The sequence below is a fragment of the Aspergillus nomiae genome (genome assembly GCF_001204775.2).
Source record: "Aspergillus nomiae NRRL 13137 chromosome Unknown contig00337, whole genome shotgun sequence".
In the NCBI taxonomy this organism is placed as follows: domain Eukaryota; kingdom Fungi; phylum Ascomycota; class Eurotiomycetes; order Eurotiales; family Aspergillaceae; genus Aspergillus; species Aspergillus nomiae.
The window spans coordinates 15,989-36,646 of NW_015378392.1; the positions used below are offsets into that span (position 1 = coordinate 15,989).

At 44.9% G+C, this 20,658-nt stretch overlaps 5 protein-coding genes across 5 annotated transcripts; 3 read left to right on the plus strand and 2 right to left on the minus strand.

Moving 5' to 3' along the window:
• Positions 1-634: 634 nt before the first annotated feature.
• On the plus strand, positions 635-2,239 carry ANOM_009663 (uncharacterized protein; the record flags this gene model as incomplete). The annotated part of the gene is made up of 3 exons (XM_015554919.1): positions 635-784; positions 850-1,834; positions 1,896-2,239. The coding sequence occupies 3 exons, from the start codon at positions 635-637 to the stop codon at positions 2,237-2,239; spliced, it is 1,479 nt and encodes a 492-aa protein (XP_015403455.1).
• A 1,045-nt stretch (positions 2,240-3,284) lies between these two features.
• Positions 3,285-5,233, minus strand: ANOM_009664 (translation initiation factor eIF2B subunit gamma; the record flags this gene model as incomplete). Its single annotated transcript, XM_015554920.1, has 7 exons — positions 3,285-3,437; positions 3,491-3,531; positions 3,593-3,651; positions 3,710-3,786; positions 3,839-4,917; positions 4,989-5,043; positions 5,108-5,233. 7 exons carry the CDS (start codon positions 5,231-5,233, stop codon positions 3,285-3,287), a joined length of 1,590 nt encoding a protein of 529 aa, XP_015403458.1.
• A 605-nt stretch (positions 5,234-5,838) lies between these two features.
• On the minus strand, positions 5,839-7,441 carry cox15 (cytochrome c oxidase assembly protein cox15; the record flags this gene model as incomplete). The annotated part of the gene is made up of 2 exons (XM_015554921.1): positions 7,015-7,441; positions 5,839-6,952 (listed from the first exon to the last, which is right to left on the minus strand). Exons 1-2 carry the CDS (start codon positions 7,410-7,412, stop codon positions 5,839-5,841), a joined length of 1,512 nt encoding a protein of 503 aa, XP_015403459.1. The 5' UTR covers positions 7,413-7,441.
• Positions 7,442-8,061: 620 nt separating this feature from the next.
• On the plus strand, positions 8,062-9,546 carry ANOM_009666 (uncharacterized protein; the record flags this gene model as incomplete). The annotated part of the gene is made up of 3 exons (XM_015554922.1): positions 8,062-8,584; positions 8,651-8,734; positions 8,786-9,546. 3 exons carry the CDS (start codon positions 8,062-8,064, stop codon positions 9,544-9,546), a joined length of 1,368 nt encoding a protein of 455 aa, XP_015403456.1.
• Positions 9,547-18,464: 8,918 nt separating this feature from the next.
• Positions 18,465-20,201, plus strand: abd1 (mRNA (guanine-N7)-methyltransferase; the record flags this gene model as incomplete). Its single annotated transcript, XM_015554923.1, has 4 exons — positions 18,465-18,555; positions 18,615-19,897; positions 19,952-20,118; positions 20,167-20,201. The coding sequence occupies exons 1-4, from the start codon at positions 18,478-18,480 to the stop codon at positions 20,199-20,201; spliced, it is 1,563 nt and encodes a 520-aa protein (XP_015403460.1). The 5' UTR covers positions 18,465-18,477.
• Positions 20,202-20,658: the final 457 nt, after the last annotated feature.

Sequence of the window (20,658 nt, forward strand, 5' to 3'; positions counted from 1 at the left end):
CCAACACGTCTTTTGTTCTTATCCTTTGTTATATTACAGTGAATTTTCTCAGATGCCCAGTGACATCATAGCCACCCCTACCCTTCATTGACCCATTCAGAAAAGGATAATCAAGGACATCTGGACAGAGGTACATATAGCCATGATCAGATACCAGCACTCAAACCACTACATACTTTGTTTCATATCATACAGCGATCTGTATACTGTAGAATCAATTGTGACTGTGCTTTCATAGGAGTATTGTATGTCGAGATGGGAAACGACCAAGTGCGTGAAAAGATAAGACGTCACTCAGAGTGAATTGCCAGCAACCAGAGCATACAAGAACTCACGGGGTCTTTCATCTGATGCAAAACATTTCTGCTCAATCTTTACACTTCAGTATCTCTCTTAGCATCAATCTCTACATCTTCTTTTTTTTTCCCAATACATCAAGTATCTACAGATCCTATATGTAATTGTGCTTACAAAGTTGTAAATCCTAGTTTGTTCATCTGTGTTGCTCCACTAGTTGTACTTCCTGTGTCTCAGGTAATTTTATCTTTATCCCTTATTTGTTTTGACCTTCTGAGGCTTCTTGACGGGGCTGACGACGTGTGATTAGGCAGCTGTCTCTGATACATTTATCAGCATGATGGATAGAGACGAGACGGGTGACAACAATGACCTTTTCAGACAACTCCGCTATCTCCCCCCTCCTCAGACAAACCAGTATCATCAGACCAGCCAGCATTTATTCCACCCCCAACCTATAAGACCTGCTGTTGGCCCAGCTTGTTTGGTATGTCATTCTTCAACAACAGCGGTTGGTACTCTCATGACTGTAACATTCTGACAATTTGATAGAGGCAGAGCACAGACCCTAATGGAGCAATAGATTCTTTCTCCCTTCATGAAAGCTTGTTCGGACAGACAGAGTTGAGCCCCGGCGGTAGACACTTCACCACTATCGAGGGCCAGTATCTTCATAGACCTGCGCCTCGCTTTCCAAACGAGTATGTGAATTGGCGTTTCGGAGACCCCATTCCCTTAGGCTGGAGAGTCACTGTGACGCCTCGCGTCGTGAACAGTCCTCGTCCTGAGCAGCATCACATCTTAGTGCCCGATACTGAAATTGTTGAGTCCTATGAGCGTCATCGGGATCCCTCCCCGTCTTTCTTGTTGTGTCCACGGCCAGATCGCACGGTGATAGAGCATGCAGCGATCCTACACAACATGAGGAATTCTGAGCTGGAACCTGTCACAGTTGAGAACCCTAAGATAGTATCCAGACCAGAAAGTGCCCGTGAGGACACTATTATGGATTTTGGTGATCCTCGCGAGCAGAGTCCCCCTGAAGAGACAACCGTCCCAGAGACCACCAATGAGCCGGGCGACATGCTCCAGTTTCCTATGCCTGTAATGGGGAAGGAAGTAATACTATGTGAGTTCGAGGAGTTAGCCACCCATACGGCGAAATGTGACATTTGCAACAAGCGCAATTCTTCCGGAATGTCTCGCTGTCTGACCTGCGGCTGGCAGACTTGCAACCCGTGCACAATTGCTCGTGGTTATTTTCGCACTCACCACGTCAACGGCAATATTCACACTGGTCCCACTAGCCAGGACAATCTAGATGCTGCTGCTGAGGAAATCTTGAAAACGAAGAAGAAGAGCAGTTCGCCTAAGAAGAAGAAAGGCTCTAGGAATACCAGAAAATCCAAGAAAGGTCGTCCGACTAAGAATAAAACTCCGAAGAAAACTCAGAGAACGCCTTCGAAGTCCTCACTTGTGCCTAACAAAGCAGATCCTGACCAGGAGGTTTCTGCAGAGGAGGTTAGTGGTTCCGAAAGTGCGTTAAATCTTGCTTGTGGCTAGAGTAAGAAGATCTGTTATACTGACCCTCAGATCAGACCGTAAGAAACGATGCAATGAGGATGTATGGGACGTAGATTCTATTCTTGATGATGACGCCACGGAGTATCTGCCGGAGAAAGACCAGTTCGAGGAGGAAGAGACTGATAGTTGGAGTCCTTTGAATGACCCTTTGAGTCAAGGTAGTTTGCACAGTCGGGATCTCCGGCAAGTCCAACGAGGACATGAAGCACGACACTTGAACAAGTTCAGTGGCAGAAAAGTTGGAACTACGAAGGAGGCTGATGATGATACGACTACGACTAAATCGAAAGCCTTGGGGCAGCAGACTAAAGCCCAGGCTTACTGTCGGAAGCAGCCAGGAAGATACTCTCGTTTGTGATTGGGTATCAAGTTGAAACGATAGTCAATAAAGAATGGATTCACCATGGGCTGACAACTCGGCATAAAAACGTTAGCATACCCCAATCTCGCTTATTCCTCACTCCAGGATTGTTGCTTTTGACTGTGGTCTACAGTTACTGATCTTGACGAGTTAAGGACAACCTGATGATCACAATGTGCCAAAATGGCTATTATAACTGGACTTAGAAATGGTTGGTTATTGTGATAATCCGGGATACCTTTATCCTATGCCCTATTACACTGGACTACTACACTTACTCTTCCTGACCTTATCCTGTGGTATTAAGCGTTTGTTTGTTTCATATTAACAGCAATATCCCGTTCCTGATAAGCCATGTAACTTGTTGTTTATCTGTTTGTACATCTCTTCACGAATCAGCGTTTGTTTTCCATGTCGGGCCTGGAGAGACGTCTTGAACATTCGAAACATAACGCAGACCCATTCAATAGGGTAATCACTCTGCTAGTCCTGTTTGATATCCAAGCTGCGTAATTGAGATTTCCGCTCCTTGCCGCCGTGCAGTAAACATAATTTGAATAGTTGAGGTCAGTACGGTTCTTTAAGCTAGAAAATTTCCGGGGGATGGTGTTAAAACATATCATACGATTGAAACTTGCATTATATAATACTTTTACTCATTCTTGGTATTTCTCAGCCCATATGAGGATAGATGTGGAGAGCAGGTTTTCCTGTCACTTAAACTCTGTGGATTTCCCACGCAGCACAATCTGAGAGCGGATGGATATGTATCAACCTGTTTAGAGCTCCAGTGGAGGTAGCAGGGCTGGAATTGCAGCGTACGACCGGCTAGATATCACTCTCAGAGCAGCTAGTAGGCTCTTATTACCTCATAGACCGGCGAGCGTTAACCGGGAATTATGTTTAGAGGGAAGGATCTGGTGAAGATGGAAGGCTTGATCGGCAAATGGCTTGAAGGTAGTGAAGAGGACTGAATAAGAGCAATAAATCCTAACTCTAAGATGTCTAAGACGCTGGTATTTATTTTTGGTATCGTATTCATCTAGAAAACAGCCTCGTCATCATTATCTTGGTCGTCCTCGACATCCATATCATCATCTTCGTCGTCCTCATCAAGACCCTCGAAGCTCATGAATTGTTCATTCTTGGCGTCGGTCTCTTCCTCAACCACAACGCCATCTTGGACCTCACAGTCCTGGGAAATTCGGTTAGTAGTCGATCCAACTTTTGGGTATAGTTCGTACGCACCTTAAGAACGGACTCTCGTCCGACTTGACTGTATCTACCCACTGTAACATTATTAGTTCACGAACTAACATACTTTGTGTTTCTGAATTGTGGCTGACTTACCGATGCATCCTGTGAGCACACACTTTGGTCCGATGACCGCGTTGTCCATAATCACACATCTAATTTAGATTAGAGATTATGCAGCGTTAGGATGTAGGTAGAGTTTAGAATGCCCACCTTGTCAAGCGAGCGCCGCTGCAAATCTTTGCATTAGGCGAAATGCACGATTCTTTTATAACACATTTTTCTTCCACCTTTCAAGGCGTTAGTTGAACCGTTCAAAAAATGAAAGACTGGGTGTTTTACCGTCACGTTGGATCCTAGTAAGCAGTCGCCTTTTGTGACAATAGATTTAGATGCAATTCCTTCAGGGGTAGCAATCTTCGAGGCATGGCTGAATGGCGAAGCAGCAACACGGCCAACGTCTTCAACAGAATCGAGCTTGGCGAGACGCAGTGACATCGCTAACACCAAAGCGGAACTGTCAACGCGTCGAACGAGTTGCTCAGACGATTTGGTCATGTATGCTAGGATCGATGGCACTTCCACCGAAGACTGGTCATTGAGAGTGGATTTTGTAGACTGGGCCTCGGAACCCTGGGCGTGGGTAGTGGTCATGCCACGAAGATCGATTTCTTCCTCCAACAAATCGCCGTCATTGCTTCCGTGATCTTCTTGATTCTCATTCTGCCCGCCCAATATCTTATTAATCCCGAGCTTTTCACTCAGCCCGCGCTGCCACTCCGCTTTCGCCCAGTATCCGATCAAGTCTTCACTCACGGATTCAAACCGCTCCTGGTACTGGGCAAGCGATTGGATCCACTTAGGCAGAATGTATAAGTGTGCATCACGATAGCTGGTTAGCATTTTGACCGAGGCATGCTTCTCAACTAAAGTATGACGGAGTAAGAAGCTCTTATCTTCCTCTATCCGCTCTTTCAATGTATCCATCGGCATCGATAAAACCAGTTTTGAGAGTTTATATCGCGAGAGGGCGGGGACCTCATCTTGCTCGAGAGAGGTGATTGCCATGAAGTCTGTCGGCTCTTTCTTGACCTCGTCCTTAATGCCTTTTGCGGGATAGAACACGGACAAGCCACCTTGGGAAGCTGGGCCCAATTCACCTTGTGAGACTAACCATGCCTCGAGTAAATGTTCGCCGGGGATATCGCATAGTAGATCGCAGCTTAGGAGCAAGAAATTAGATCGAATACAAGCTTGTACCTCTGGTAGTCGGAGGAGTTCCGCTGTTCCTGTCGTCATCTTGAGATCCTTCGGGGCTATAACGGTAGGTGAGGGCGAAGGGAGCGATGTAAGATAAGGGTTTTGTTGTAGAGCGGCCTTAAGAGGAGTGAGAGCGGAGGGAGGTGTAATCAGTACGATATCTGAACAGTTAGAAATTATCCCTAAACCGCAGCACACAACACCCTGAAGGAGGCGTGTAGCCATTACTCACCAGTTATTCCTGCGCGCTTGCACCAATCTAGCGGGTAGTACACCATTGGCCTTAGCTGAACATCAATTGATGTTAGTGACTTGCTACTGGAGTCGGCTCTGAGATTCGCCAACACGTACTGCTATGGGAATTAGACATTTTGGATTTTCTTCCGGATTGGAGGAAATTGTATTCAAGCTCTCGCCGGGACCACAGAGGATCAGAGCTTGGAAGCCACTGCTTGGTACTGGCGTTGAGTGCACCATAATGTCTTTGAGCCCCGCGGGCAATGGTGGGGTGAAAGAGTTGGAATAAATTCGGCTGGTGCGGCTCGGAGAAGGCGTCTCGGAATGGCTTCGGTGATCAAGAAAAAACCGCAAAAGGGCCGTATGGAAAATTGCCGCAGTTAGCCTTGGTCTTCTTGCCGCAAAAATGAGAGTCGCGAAACCGACAACAATAGCTTGTCATTCCACTCGCGATAACTACGGAGGTTTTTCTTCGGAGAGCTGCACGTGACGATAGGTGAGTCAGGTACCACTGCCATCAAGCAAACAATGCAAAATAACAGGCCCTAGCTAAGGCTCCTAGCCGCTCTGCAGATTCCTTTGTTGCTTGATATTTAATGTCAGTCAGGCTCCATGCGACAGCTAATGGGCGATCTTGTTGCAAGGATAAGTGATGTTATTAACCGGAATACATATAGACCAGCCTGTTCAAGATAAAATGCAAGTTTTCCTATTGTACAATATAAAAGTAGAGAGTATAACACATTCAAGAATGATCCAACATTCGTTAGTATAGCATGGTGTTTCAAACAGGCTAGCTAGGCCAGTAATGACCTGCCCCATTTTTCAGTGGTGTGAAAACACACTCAAAGCTTCCGAGGACCATGAGCAGCTGCACTGGACACTGCCTGGCCACGGGCCTTGACTGCCATCTGCAGTAGCTTGGCAGTCCTCGACGGGTGCCAGACCCGGCTTCCCAGAACCAGAACCCAAGTCAGAAGGAACAAGCTTCCAGCTTGATGGGCAGACGCAAGAGGAGTGGGAACAAGATAGAGCAATGTTGAGATACCAAGGCCAACCTGGCAGAACGCAAATGCAACAACTCCGTGCACACCCTTCTTAGCAGCAGGTGGGAGGAGTCGCTTCATGGTAGGGGACCGACGAGTGTATGCCCACAAAGCCATAATGGTAGTGAAGGTAGTCATAGCCAAGATACGATGATCCAGTTGAACAAGAGACGGATTTTCAAGCATGTTTCGCCACCACAGGTCAGACCTGTCCTCATGGCGTGAATACCTTTCGTCGAAGAGCTCCGACTTGGGCGGAGCCAGTCCTGTGCCCATAGTGGGGAACTCATTGTAGATGAGGCCAGCATCCAGACCAGCAACCAGAGCACCAGACATGGCCGTCACGAAGACAAGAGCAGCCAAACCGGCAACCGAGCGACGGAAGATCTTGAGTTTGGGGTCACGGAGCGTGTCCAGCAACTTGGTGCCAGCCTCAGGATCAGCCAGCAGGCGGTGAGAGCGGAGTATAGCAAGACCGTTCCAAAGCATCGCAACGTAGCAGACGAATGCGGCTCCAAGGTGCGCCGTCAAACGGTACTGGCTCACCCGGGGGTGGCTGCCTGGTGCAAAGAGATCATCCTTGAGTCCGGACTTGACCATCCACCAACCGATAAACCCTTGGAAACCAATCAAGCCAGCGATACCACCAAGCCGCAATGCCATCGGCTTGCTAACCTTCTTGCGAGCTACGAAATAGAGAGCCGGAAGAACGAACGACAGACCAACAAACCGACCCCAAAGACGGTGAATCCATTCCATGTAGTAGATCGACTTAAATTCAGAAAGGGTCATGTGCGGGTTCAACAATTGAAATTCAGGAGATGCGCGATACTTTGCGAACTCTGACTCCCAGTCTTCTGCATTCATAGGGGGAAGAGATCCGGTAACGGGGCGCCATTCTGTGATGCTCAGGCTATACCAGTTGGTTGTCAGTATTATATTATTATTAGGATACTTCTTTGGGGGAAGGCGCACCCAGATTCTGTCAATCTGGTGAGGCCACCAAAAACCACAATACCAAAAACGCTAGCTGCACTGCCTAGCAACCAGTATGCCACTGTCTTGTCGCTGACTTTAGGAAAGCTAGACTTCGCATTGGAAGCACCCTCCTCGACAGCATTCGCTATTGCGGAACCTGAGGCCGATCTTCTGAAGATGTTGGAAATTGCGTTTTTCGTTCTTGAGAATGAAGCAGGCGAGTTGAGCTTGCTGGTATTCTGAGGAAAGGGCGACACAGCGAAATTCTTTCGGAAAGCGGATTTCGTCGCATAATTCTGGCTTCGCCCTAGACATTGACGGCAGGTGAAGATTTCCTTGGACAGCCGAGGAGTAAAACTCCGCATGAAGGACACGGAGCTCCCCAAGGAAGCCATAATGTGGGATATGGCAGCAATTGATGTTTGGAGAAATTGCTTTGATCTTGTAAGACAAATAAATTGCGGGAAGTAGCGGACAGACGAGAGGCCGAGACCCCGAGGGGCGCGACCCAATCATGGTGGCATGATTTCATCGTCTGTTGACATTCAGCGAGTTTCCGACAATTTCGCATACCCTAATGAACATCGATATTTCATGGTTTGCATAATACATACATTCTACAATCCTGTAGCTGTGATTGTAGTTCAACATACACAGCTTGAGCGAATTGGTTCAGCAAAGGGGCTCTATCCGACGATGTGCCTTAACTATAGGAAAAATGTCTGAATCGAACCATCAAGTCCTTCAACTACATCCGGAGTACCATATCAAAGGTTATCGGTGGGAACTAACCACCACTGTCGTACATACAATATATAAAGAGAATTGAATGCAGCAGAGAATGAGTCGAAAATTCTGCCACAGCACAGTTACTCTATATCAGGTTGTTGTCCTGAGGCAGTACACCTTAAGTAGATAAGTGCCTATCCAGGTTTAGCGCCGTCAGCTCCGATCATCTCTTAGAATGGGATCGCCAACCGACACAACAGCTTCAAGTTTATTCTCTGTTTACCCACGAAGGACGTCTCGCGTACGTCTAAGAATATGTCGTATGCTGTGGAAACCAAGAAGCGCAAGTTTCATCGAGTTCTGGAATCATTGACGAAACCTTCGAATGCCGAATCCTCCACCAAACCCACCCCCGCGGCAACTACAGCAACAGCAACAACAAACGAACGAATTTCCGCGGACTTGGCAGCGAAAAAGGCTCGCTTGAGTGATCGTCAGGATGGAACTGATCTTGCATCTGTGCGAAAAACGGTCTTGAGGGTTGCTCGTTCAAGCTCTCGAGATTCGTCAGTGTCCTCCTCGCGGCCGAGTTACGTCCCTTGGGACCGCGAGCGTTTCCTTGAAAGACTGGAGACATTTCGCCGGGTTGATCGATGGTCACCAAAACCATCAGCTATAAACGAATTGGAGTGGGCTAAGCGCGGGTGGATCTGTTCAGATGTGTCGCGAGTGGCATGCGTCGGAGGGTGTGGCGGTTCCGTTGTCGTCAAACTACCAGATGAGCTCGATGAACTAGATGGGTACGACAGCGAGAAAGTGCAAGAGAGGAAGGAAGTTCGTAAGTTGTAACCGTGTTATAGAGTCTTGTATTCATGGTCAAGATATTGAACTAATTGCGGTATAGGCGCCAAACTCGTTGAAGAATATGCTAGTCTCCTAGTTCAAGGCCATGGCGAGAATTGTCCATGGCGAAACAAGGGTTGCGATGGTTTGTCCTCACGATACAAACTGCAATACTCCCCACTGACTTGCCTGATAGCTACAATCCATCGTTTGGCCTTATCCAACCCTGATACAGCAATCTCTGGTCTCCGGACACGCTATTTGAATATCGCTAAGATGGCCGACCAGTTACCATCTCCGGAAACTATTCAGACCCCTGAGCCGTTTGACCTCGAGACCATAATCAAGATACTTCCTGATGATTTCGAGAGGATTGAGGAACATACTGAGATAACTATACCTCAAACTCCTCAACGCGTCGATGAAAACCAATTGGCTTCTGTTCAAAGTCCGCCTACGCAGGAAATCGCGATTAATAGGACGGCTTTTGCACTCGCCTTCTTTGGGTGGGACTCCGTCGCAGATGGTGCAGCAGGCTTGGCAGGCTGTGGTGCCTGCTTCCGGCGCTTGGGACTCTGGATGTACAAACCGAAGGACAGCGGCGATACGTCTGTTTACGACGCACTTGATGTTGCTACTGAGCACATGGAATACTGCCCATGGGTCAGCGGCAAGGCTCAAAGCGGTACCGGAAAGTCATCTGAGAAGTCAGCAGAGCTACGCAGTGGATGGGAACTCTTGGCTCAAGCGCTCAAAGTGAAGCACCGCCGACATATTCGATCCACGGTGTCTGTCGATAGCCGTGCCGTTTCCGAAACCCCCTCCGCGGATGGTCTGACGGCTGACGAAGCAAACAGTGAGGCCAAAAAGGCTAGCGACCGCGAATGGTGGGCAAAGCTGCGGCGGATGAGACAAGTACTGAATGTCAAGTCTCCAAAGAAGCCAATCGCGCCATAATATTGTTCTTCATTGTTTCTCGGGTTGTTTTGGCTATGCGAGCGTGGCGTTACGGGCATTGGTTTTCACGTGTTAATGTCTATTTGTACAGTACCTGAATATATCATAGAGCGAGTTATTCTATTGCTCAGTTACATCTTGCGTAACAATGCGCTAAACCATTGTACGGGTCTTGACTCTTTTCTGTGTCCTGATACTCTTGCTTAGAGCGGTGTATGCTGCCAGTTCGAAATAAGTCATACAAAGTCGAAAGGAAGGAAGGAATGGAGGAGAGTTAATGGTTACACCATTAACCCTACTACTCCATGATCTGGGTCAGTTCAAACATGTAGAATGATGTCTTTTGTCGTTTCATTTCCGTAAACATGATCATAGGATTTCGCCAGATCCCGTTTCGTACTGGATGCAGGGCAAGAACGAGTCAATATACAATGCAACTATAGCGCTATCTTTTCTTCAACACGTCACCTTTTATGAAGATTTCACAGTGACACTGCCACCGTGAACAAAGAAGACAATGATGTGCTCAAGATGATCGACTCCCGGATGCGGTAAAAGGGAACCTGGTTTGCGCAACGCAGGTTTAACCATACGTAGGTCAGGAAAGAGCGCATCGTCGCAAGCTGTTCCTTTCACTCTCCCTTCAGAGAAGTTTCATTCATAAGCCATGAGTTTTCCCAAGAGCCGAGAAATAACAGCTACCAGAGCCGCACGTCATGGCTAATGAGAACCTGGAAGCGCAGAGTGCGGAAGGCGGAGGCACTACTAGTAAGGCCAGGAGCAGCAGTATGTACGATCCTGCACGGGACTCTTGGGAGGCTCAGGAATCATCGGCAGTACCGCCAACACAACTCCAACCTTCTCAGTCCATTTCAGCTCTACAGTCAGCAGCTATATCAGTCTGACAACCAGACACTCTTTCCTTCTGGTTTCAATGAAAGCCAAGATACGCTAGTATATATATAGTTTAGTCCCGGAACATTACTGATCCGCAAAATTTACATTCGCACTTTTATTGGTGTTATTACTTGTATAATTACTTACAATACGCGTATTTGTGTTATATGATCTCTCGAATATTCGATGTAAACCACTCAACTGTATTGGTGTGTGCCTGGCAGATCCACGCAATCTGTTAATATGAAAATCACGTATCGTCTATCTATCATCGACTAAAGACACTGACTTGCCTGGGATAGGCTATTTTATGATAAGCAAGTCAGCTAGTGCTCTGGAGTACTGGCTGGGGATACACAGTATCTGTCTCTGCTCATGATTCTACTCAGCTTGTTAGATGCAATTTTCCCTGCATGATCGTTATGAATGAAGGACTAACATATGAGAGCATTAATTAGATTTCTCAGCAGCACTTATTGCTTTGAGGCAATGAGCTACAGTCCCCCTCCCTGCGGATATTCCCACAGAATCTCAGCCTTTCGGTTTATGCAACAGAACCCCTCTGTATGCCCCCACTCTAGGTAACTTCTGTCGAACACCCACGCTACCCATTTATAGCCCCCATGGCTGCTCATATGATGAGTACCTGGACACTCCACTACGTGAGCCACAAATAGACCGACTGCGGTTCGTCCCTTTCCACTTATGGAAAAAGGAACGGACATATGATGAAAACTGTATTCATTATCTGATAGAGTGGAAAGTGACTCTTAATAATAAGGTCACTATAAGAGTCACTGAACCGGATGTGGTGATAACGTCGAGTGCGTACTGGCAAGAGGTTTTAAAAAACAAGGTTGAAGGTGTTAAACGTCGGAGAGTGTTCTATAACCGACGGGTTAGGTTAGATGACACTACTATTGTGGCATCGGTAAAAGATCGTTTGCATAATGATCTTCATCAGCAATTTGACGGTCTTGATATCAATTGGACGATCATAGAGAAGCAGCTCCTAATGTGGGGCGATTTGTGTCTTAAACGTAAGAAGCTTAGACTAGGTATTTGTATTAACTACTTAGCAGATGATAGTGAACAAATCCTATCTAGAAGGGGAGAAAAGCGAGGTACCACATCAGCAACTAAGACTATGCTTGCTGAACGAGATGCTTAGATTGATGCCGAGTATAATTCTGGCCAGTATTCGCCTTGGCGAGATGTATATAGGAAGATGCGTTGCCCCGGATCACTATGTGATAATCATGACGGGTACTGCTGGCAGGACCCTATAGGAAGAAAACATTACAAACTCAGGACACATCATTGAAACCTATAAAGACAATATTGGAGAAGCATGTGATGTGGCGTTAATAAATAGCCTCGATCTCTACCAGATAGATAAGGATAGAAATACCGAATTCTTTATGAAACACGGCGTTATGACTGGTGTGGCTTGTCGATTTTGTTGATGATATTCGTGAGTGGTCAGACAATTATGAGCCCGGTTTTTAGCTAGGATACACTGCATCGTACTATACCTTATAACTTTGCATCTATTGTATTAATTGGTTTCATTAATAGCTAATCCAGTCAATTCTAGCGCAAATTCGGATTTCCCCTGTAATGTACAGTCATTCTCGAAATCGGCTTGACTTGCAACAAGTGATTATTAGTAATGTCCACTTCTGGTCTCTAGCGTGTAGAATAGATTTGGCCTTGGGAAAGATTTACTGGCTTGGTATTCCTTTGAAGTATTGATGATTGGATCTTTCGTTAGGTTAGGAACTTGGGGATTAAACCAGAAAATATTATGTGTTGCGAATCAAGACGATTCGAAGGGCTGACTATTGGCATAATTTTAAACTTAAATAAACTCTAAACTTTTATACAAAGATTAAAATAACCACTCGCTCATTCGTTACAATCGCCAGATCCGATATGTTCTCTTCCATTTTCTACTAAAGTCGAGTCTCCTCAGCCCAGTTCTTCCCGCATGTGTTATTATTGTGGCTCCAAATGGATATAGATTTGTTTATGATCGCCACCAGCAAGTCATACGAGAACTGAGCAGATTTCAGAAGACTGTCTTGAAAAGCAGCAGGGACTGTGTCCCTTCCATTTCTTAATGCAGTTAGGTGGTTTATTGTAATCTTTATGGCCATATCTCTCAAGCCTCGATCTTCCGGAGGAGTAGAGTTATAGATCTGCAAAATTGCTTGCGGAAACGAATTGAAGTCCAATTGTTGAATTAGTTCCCGCTCAATATTTAACCGAAAAAGAACTTTGAGGCCTTCTATTAACATACGATCCGCAAGTGAGTACATTAAATATGGAATGATAGAGGGTTAACCGTAGATGCTGGCTTTTCAGACGACTCGCACGCATTAACAGGTCGGTTAGATTTGATCGCTTCGTTGTCTGTGGGGATCTGGGATTCAAGAGACTCAAAATATGTTCTTATCAGATACACAAAGCTGTATATATCGCAGATTGTGGACCAACCTGATATTCTAGGGTGTAGAGATATTCAATCATCTGCTTTACTAAGGCTGGCTTTTTCTGTAGCTTGATCGTACGTGTGGAAGCCTCCTATTTCCGAGTTATTAGCTGGAATTCCTTGAATAATCGAAGTATCTGATCCACTTACTTTGAAATCTCTATCACAAGCTCTGGTAAAGAATTCTGATTGCGTAGATACTATATATTGGTGAACAGCATAGTGTTTATCACCGCAAATGATCGTTAAATCGCTGTACTTTGGGTCCAAACGTAGGCTAAGGCCGCATCAGATTAGATATATTGTTCCCTGATATAAAACTACCTTGCTAATGTGTCCAGAAGTTTTCTACCGGGAATGGTGTCTTCAGTCTTATTATGTACGTCTTTATCTGGATTGGTATGTGATAAAGAAGATGGAGTATTATACGGCTTCAAAGTCGTCCTAGGTATAATGTGCGTTATTTCAACTCGGTTCTGTGGGAAACTTTTAGTTGAAAGAGTTTTGTACTGTAGGATACAGAAATAATTAAGGGAGCAAAAACATGTATAGTTGAATGTCGCATAAATGATGGATGTATGACGTGTTCATGATTGGTATAATGGCATGAGTTTATACATCACATCGAGTCCATATACAACCATGTTGTTCAATTATTGTTGAATTATTTATTTAGTATAGATTGTAAATGATATGAACACTCCCGAATGACAATTATTAATCTATGTGCAAGGAATATTTAGCTTTTTTAGTTCCCTACCTTCCCTATACTTGGTTGTAGAGCTATTTTTTAAACAACATCTCGTGGGAAATCATTCTTCCGCTCCGGCCACTATCATTTAAGGCCCTGCTCTAAGGCCCGCTATAAGCCACCTCCTACCGAACTCCACCTTAACACTGTTGCGGTCGGCATTTAGTTTTTATTATGACCAACGAACGGGCTATACAGGAAGGAGCGGCTGTGAGGCTGGGATTCCCACTTTTCGAAGAAGTTTCTCGGTTCTTCTTCTTTACTAGAATATAACATAGAGAACACATTATATATAAATAGCTCTAAGATAGCTGAATTGAGAGCTATATTACCATTTTGTTAACTTCTACTGGGTAGTTCTCGGTCCATAGTTTCTCCAGATCTCTGCGGGTAGTCTACACGGGTGCTAACATTAATTCTAAGAACTGCAGGCAGATCTTATCTATGCTTATAAAATAGGGTCTCTGAGATTCCACATGAAACTTGGGTTAAATTGAAATGTCTTATTTATCTGCATCTGGAAGTCTCTTAATAAGGACTTCTTCAAGACCTGATAATTCATGACTACTAATGCATGTTTCATAACGTAATTTCTTTCCTTAAAGCTGACTGTTATACGAAATATTTAGATTGGCTCAACCTAAGGGAAAGAGAAGAAAAGAAAAGATAAGTAGAGAAGAAGCATTCACATATATCTCTTTATATAAGTTTGTCCCTTAGAATGCATTCCACGCAGGCTCTGCCAAGCTTTAGAGGATCTGAGGGTTCAGAGAACCCGGTAACACACAGTTACACATCTCTAGGGTTCTGAGTTTAGTAAACGATAGTAGAGGATAAGCTGGAGTTCTTACTATCTATTGGGGGACTTGTGCCCAAAGGCTGGGGGTAACGTCAGGCGTCCATCCACTCTATCAATAAAAATTAGTATGGGTAAAGGTTTCAATAAAAGCGAACTTACCTGAGACGTGTGAGGTTGAATAGCTTTATAACATTTGCCTATACCAGTGTAAGTCAATAAATAATGTTCAGTGAACGAAAAAGAGCCAGAGGGATATACCTTCATAAACTACCACATCAGACCCACGATAGAGAACGCCGGAGGACCATTGATCCATTTTTATAGATGAAGAATAGTGGTTCTAAGGTTATGAGGTGTTAAAGTTAAAGTAATTGATTCATTCTTATACTGGGACTGATGACTGGATTTATATTAGAAAATAGCTGGTATAATAAAAAAAACTTTGAACAACGATTATTATTAAGTGGGGTTTACACTCAGCTGATACATGTACTATCCTCATGAACTAAGCAATCTGATTCACACTGAAATATCACTGGCTACCTTTTCTAAATCCACAATACAAACTTTTACAATGGAGATGAAGTTAGTGTGCGTCTGTCCTTTATCACTTATCTCAAGATATGTGGAATTTGACTGTGTGTGCAAAAGAAGTAAACCCAACATTAAGGTATAAAAAATTTCCTTCTCTGCTTTCACATTATTCATTTCTATTTAGCTTACTTGAGGCATTAAGGATTTAAAGAATAGTATCACTAATATTAAAAATAAATAACAAGTGATTGCTGGAGTTGCATGAGCATCGATGGAGATGACATATCCACTCAGTTAATCCTGCCGTTTGCACCAAACACATTGATATTCCTGTTTAAATAATGACGCACTTTCTCTTTTGCTTTCTCCCCTGCCGTCTCCCTTGCGCCTGATGCACTGCCCCCTTCTAAGGATGCCGCGCTATCCGATGATTGCCCTTTTCCAGTATAGTGTCGTCCCACTCCTCGTTGCTCTTTTCACCCTTTTCAGGTATAGAGTCGCTGATAGGTTATCTGATGAAATCAAGGCATTTGTACCATAGGCGATGACTGAAAAGGGTGAATAAATCCTTGTAGGGAGAGTGGATGACGGTCATACATAGTGGGTATGGTGGGCATAATACAGGAAGGAGTTCTGGTTTCGCCCGCTAATAACTCGTTAATCGGAAGAATATTGGCCCACAGTTTTATATCAACTCGCATACTAAGATATTATAACTGATTGGACTTGTTAACTATACAGGACCGTATAACTACAGTATGTTCTTCTATGGTAGATAAATGCAGATGACGGAAAATCGAGCGTTTATTTTCGACGACGGTTTATGACTAAGTAGAAATCTATAAGTTAGTTATGAAAATACTTTGTAGTTAAATAGCTATATTAGAAATTAAGTTAGTCCGGTCCGAATGTTGAATCTACGAGGGGTAATCAATGCTTAATAGTCTAATTTCTTAACCACCAACGCAGTATTATGGATCAAGTTTCTAACGATTATTATTCTTTTCGATAGCGAAAATATGTATTTTGTTTAATTATTATCAAATATTCTTGTTCGTTGAGATCTGTAAGTGCATTTTCTCGATAAAAAAAAGGTACTCTTGCACTGATTATATCATTTAGAACCAAAACAGTTTCGGGATTGACTGAATAACAGCACTTCGGGTAATATTTCAGTCTGGATAAATTTGAATATTCTTTCTTTCACTGGTTTACTATTGCATTTTGAACTTATAGTAATTTAAAGTAATAAAATAGAAGAATAACTACACTATATAAGAATCTTACCGAGGTTGAAGCCGCTATCAAATTTCAGTGTCTTAAATAAACTAGAAGTGTAGCTGATTATTTTTCAGAAGCTTTTAGCCTATCGAGTAAAATTTCACGAGAGATATACCTCGCGTCTCTTTTTCTCGTGAGATTTAAAGACGAGATCTAGGAAAGTATATATTAATGCGGAGAACTATCTAGTATATTAGAGGATATGATTTAGAAAGAAAAGAAAATTAAAGATTAACTTTATATTAAATGGAGATAGAACGGCTTGTATTTTAACTGTGGAAACCCAGGGTATATAGCAAAAGTATGCAGGAAACAGTGGTAGGATACCGAAGAGGGCTAAAGCTAGAAATGCCTATACCATCATAGCAATACACGACGAATGGAGGAAATATAAAAGTATATGTATCAAACGGAATAGAGAACAAATCTATGAACAATGACTGGGGTGGCTTATGAAATGCTCTATCAAACGTGTGCAACAAGCAACAGTTAGATGAATCCTAGGGCCTATTCTCTATTGTTATGCCAGCATGCCAGAAATGTCCTTTGGCGCTTTGTTCTCTCTCGCCAACAATATCGACGCAATCTTCCAGGAAACTACCAAAGCCTTGGCCAGGGTCTTCCTCGTAGACATTCCAGTTTCGCTTAATAAAGGCCTTGAGCTCGGCGAAGAACTCTTCAATCGGATTCAAGTCTGGTGAGTATGGCGGTAAATAAAGTAATTTGACCCTTGAATTCAAGCACATCTCCTCTATTCGATCAGAGTGGTGAAATGACGCGTTGTCCATGACAAGAACAGACTTTGGCCCTGGCCACTTTCCACAGTGTTGGAGGAGTTCCGCAATAAAATCTTCAAATATAGTAGCATCGGTGGAACCATAAAAAATACGGGAGAGAATTATATCGTCTTGGGCATATGCGGGCAGAATCTGATAACACCGGTCACAATGAAATTTAGATACTTAGACGGGTGCGACGCCAAGTGGTGACCAGCCCATCCATCTGAATCCTACCCACTTATCACATCCAGACTCGTCCACAAAGACAAGCTGATATGAATGGAACTCGGAAAGGTTGAGGAAATATTTATCTCTTAAGTTCTGGTTGCGCTCTTTGGCCTTTTGCCGTGCTGTCTTTTTTGACCAGTTGATTGAGGTCAGGCCCTTCCTAATACTGTAGGTGCTTACATGGATATTGAATTCATCCCACAAAAATACTGCCATTTCATCTAGGTATAACGTAGGCTTTTCCACTAGATGATCACAAAGAGCCTCCAGCATAGAAGGTGTGATAATACGACGTCGTCCGGCGCGAATTGGAGGGGCTCTGGCACTATCAAAGTGCTCAAGGTTCGATTGGATATAATAAACTGCCTGTCGGCTACTATGAGCAGTACTAGCAATGTGCATTATCTTTTCCCCGCTGCTTAACATATCACAGATAAGCTGAATTTTCGATTTCTCCAGTCTCGGTGCCATTTTATACATATATGGTGTGTTTGATATTCGATTTTGTTTGGATCAGGGTTGAAGGAGTGTTCGAGTAAAATGGGGTTGGAGGTTAGTATATTATAGTATCAGCACTGGTTATTTTACGTACGTATCAGTTTATTGACAGCCTGGTACCATACAAGTAAAAATTATATAAGCAAAGGTTATTCCGGCCCCAACTACATATGTACTAGCGTATCTTGGCTTTCATTGAAACCAGAAGGAAAGAGTGTCTGGTTGTCAGACTGATTTAGCCGCTGACTGTAAATAATCCAAGAGATTTTGCCTTCGGTAAGTGTGTCTTGTTTTGTACAGTGAGGGCCATTCTTTGCACTTCTGGAATTCCTCAATGTCCGTACAGTTTATGCCTGTCCGCAGTGCATTTGTGTGCTGATGTATGATTTCAACTTCGGATTTTCCCCAGACAAATAATTAATTCACTCTGCGGAGCTTTTGAGACTGACTTAATATAAACTTTAACTCTTCTTGCTAATAAGGCTGGCATTATCATTAGGTTCTCGGCGGATCTTCCCCGACGACACAGTCCGCGGTGCGAAACAAAACATCCACTCATCAAGAACAATTTTCTCGCGATCCACTTCCACCTTTAATAGAATTAAAAAAAACAACGGGGCAAACACCATCGCGATCTCCAAACGCATATATATCACCTAGAACTTCCAAAATGTCTAGCCCACAAGCTGCTAGCCCAGCCCCCCTAGAGTCTGCCGAGGCTCACAATGGAGCTCTTACGTCCCCTACGGTAACTAGCCTGAACACAACAGATATCCGATAACGAAGCAGAAACTGATGGGGTAGCAGACTGTACAGGAGGAACCAAGACCTGGGTATTCCAAGCGCAGGCGTCTCCAAGAGCGGCACCAACAGCTACGAAAGCGCGGCAGAACACCCCCATCAGCTTACGCTCGTCGTGACATGAATGAGACGGCGCAGCAGCCCAATCGCAATGAGTCGTCAAACAGATCTCCCTCGCCCCTCGCTCCACCGCGTTCTCCATCGCCCGACGCGCAGGCGCGCAAGCGCAAGCGTCCTGGCGGTGGTGCCAGGATGGGCTTGGTAGATCGCGAAACTCTGCGTCGGAGACAGGAAGAAAGAGAGCGCTCTCAACAAGAGGAAGCTATGCGATTCTCTCAGAACCGTGGGGTGACCGACATTGTCCGCCACCACTACAATGCTGTTCCCCAGCGCGGAAGAGAGTGGCGGAAGACCGAGAGTAAGATTAAAGGCTTACGAAGCTTCAATAACTGGATCAAAAGTACTCTCATTCAGAAGTTCTCGCCGGATGAGGAGTTTGTGTCTAGGTCCATTGGTACCAAGGACTGGGCGGATGACAACGCCCCACCCCCTATGGAAGATAAACGTCTTTTGGTTGTAGATCTCGGGTGTGGCAAAGGGGGTGACTTGGGCAAGTGGCAACTAGCTCCTCAACCCGTAGATCTCTATGTTGGACTCGATCCAGCCGAGGTCTCTATTGTCCAAGCGCGCGAGCGTTACAACGGTATGCGGACTGGGCGCGGCCCACGTCGCCCCCGTGGGCCTCTCTTCCATGCCGAGTTCGCTCCTAAGGATTGCTTTGGAGAGTATCTGGGAGATGTCCCTATTGTTCAACAAGTAGGCATTGACCCTAATGCCGGCCCAGGTGGATCAGTGATGAGTTCACGATGGGGCGGCGGTGGCTTCGACGTGGTAGCGTCTATGTTCACAATTCATTACGCCTTTGAAAGTGAGGAGAAAACAAGACAGATGCTGCGCAATGTAGCTGGGTGTCTGAAGAAGGGTGGCCGATTCTTGGGAGTCTGCCCTAATTCGGACATCATCAGCGCACGAGTGGCAGAGTTGAATGCGAAGCGAAAGGAACGCGAGACTGCGGCGAAAAAGGAGGAGGCAGAGCCTGAGGATGGAGAGGTTGAAGAAGACGATAACAAGATTGAATGGGGCAACTCAATCTACAGAGTTCGATTCTCGGGTGATACCCCCGAAGATGGGATCTTCCGGCCTCCTTTTGGATGGAAGTATAGCTATTTCATGGAAGAGGCGGTAGAGGAAGTTCCGGAGTATGTTGTGCCATGGGAAGCCTTTCGAGCGTAAGTTTTATATGACGGACCAACCATCACTGTACAAGAGACTGACTGTCCTAGATTAACGGAGGATTACAACCTCGAGCTCCAGTATCGGAAACCGTTCCTGGAAGTCTGGGAAGACGAGAAAGACGATCAAGAGTTGGGCCCTCTGAGTGAACGCATGGGCGTTAGGGATCGAAACACCGGCGCCCTGCTCATGACCGAAGAAGAGAAGGAGGCAGCCAGTGAGTATAGGTTATGCTCAGAAAAGACCCGCTTGCTAACATGGACAGGTTTCTATCACGCATTCTGCTTTTACAAAGTCTAGCTTCTCTAGACATGTATACTTTTTGATCTTCTATCAACTCAATCTTTCTCCAAGCTCTTGGGCGCATATTGTACACGTCGATCAAGAACTGGCTATGTACCACTACATTCCACAGTAAGCCTAGACCGAGGCAATAGCATATATAATAATAAATTCGATTATACTATACCCACCATCCAGTAACCAGGCTCCAACCTCTCCACGTTATCTCCAAGACATACACCTCCAAGCTCCAGGATGGTGGATCATCGTATGGAGTCCAAGAAAGAAGTATAACCTAAACAGGCCTAGCGCGGTCGCGTCGCGTTATGATCTCTTATCAAGCAAAGCAACCCATCACTCCAATATCAATTCCTCTCCACCAAAACAGCAGGACAAACCGTCCTCGCTCTCCAAAATACCAAGTCGCACATCGCCCAGAACCCAAAACCAAGTGCGCAAACAAAATTCAACGAGA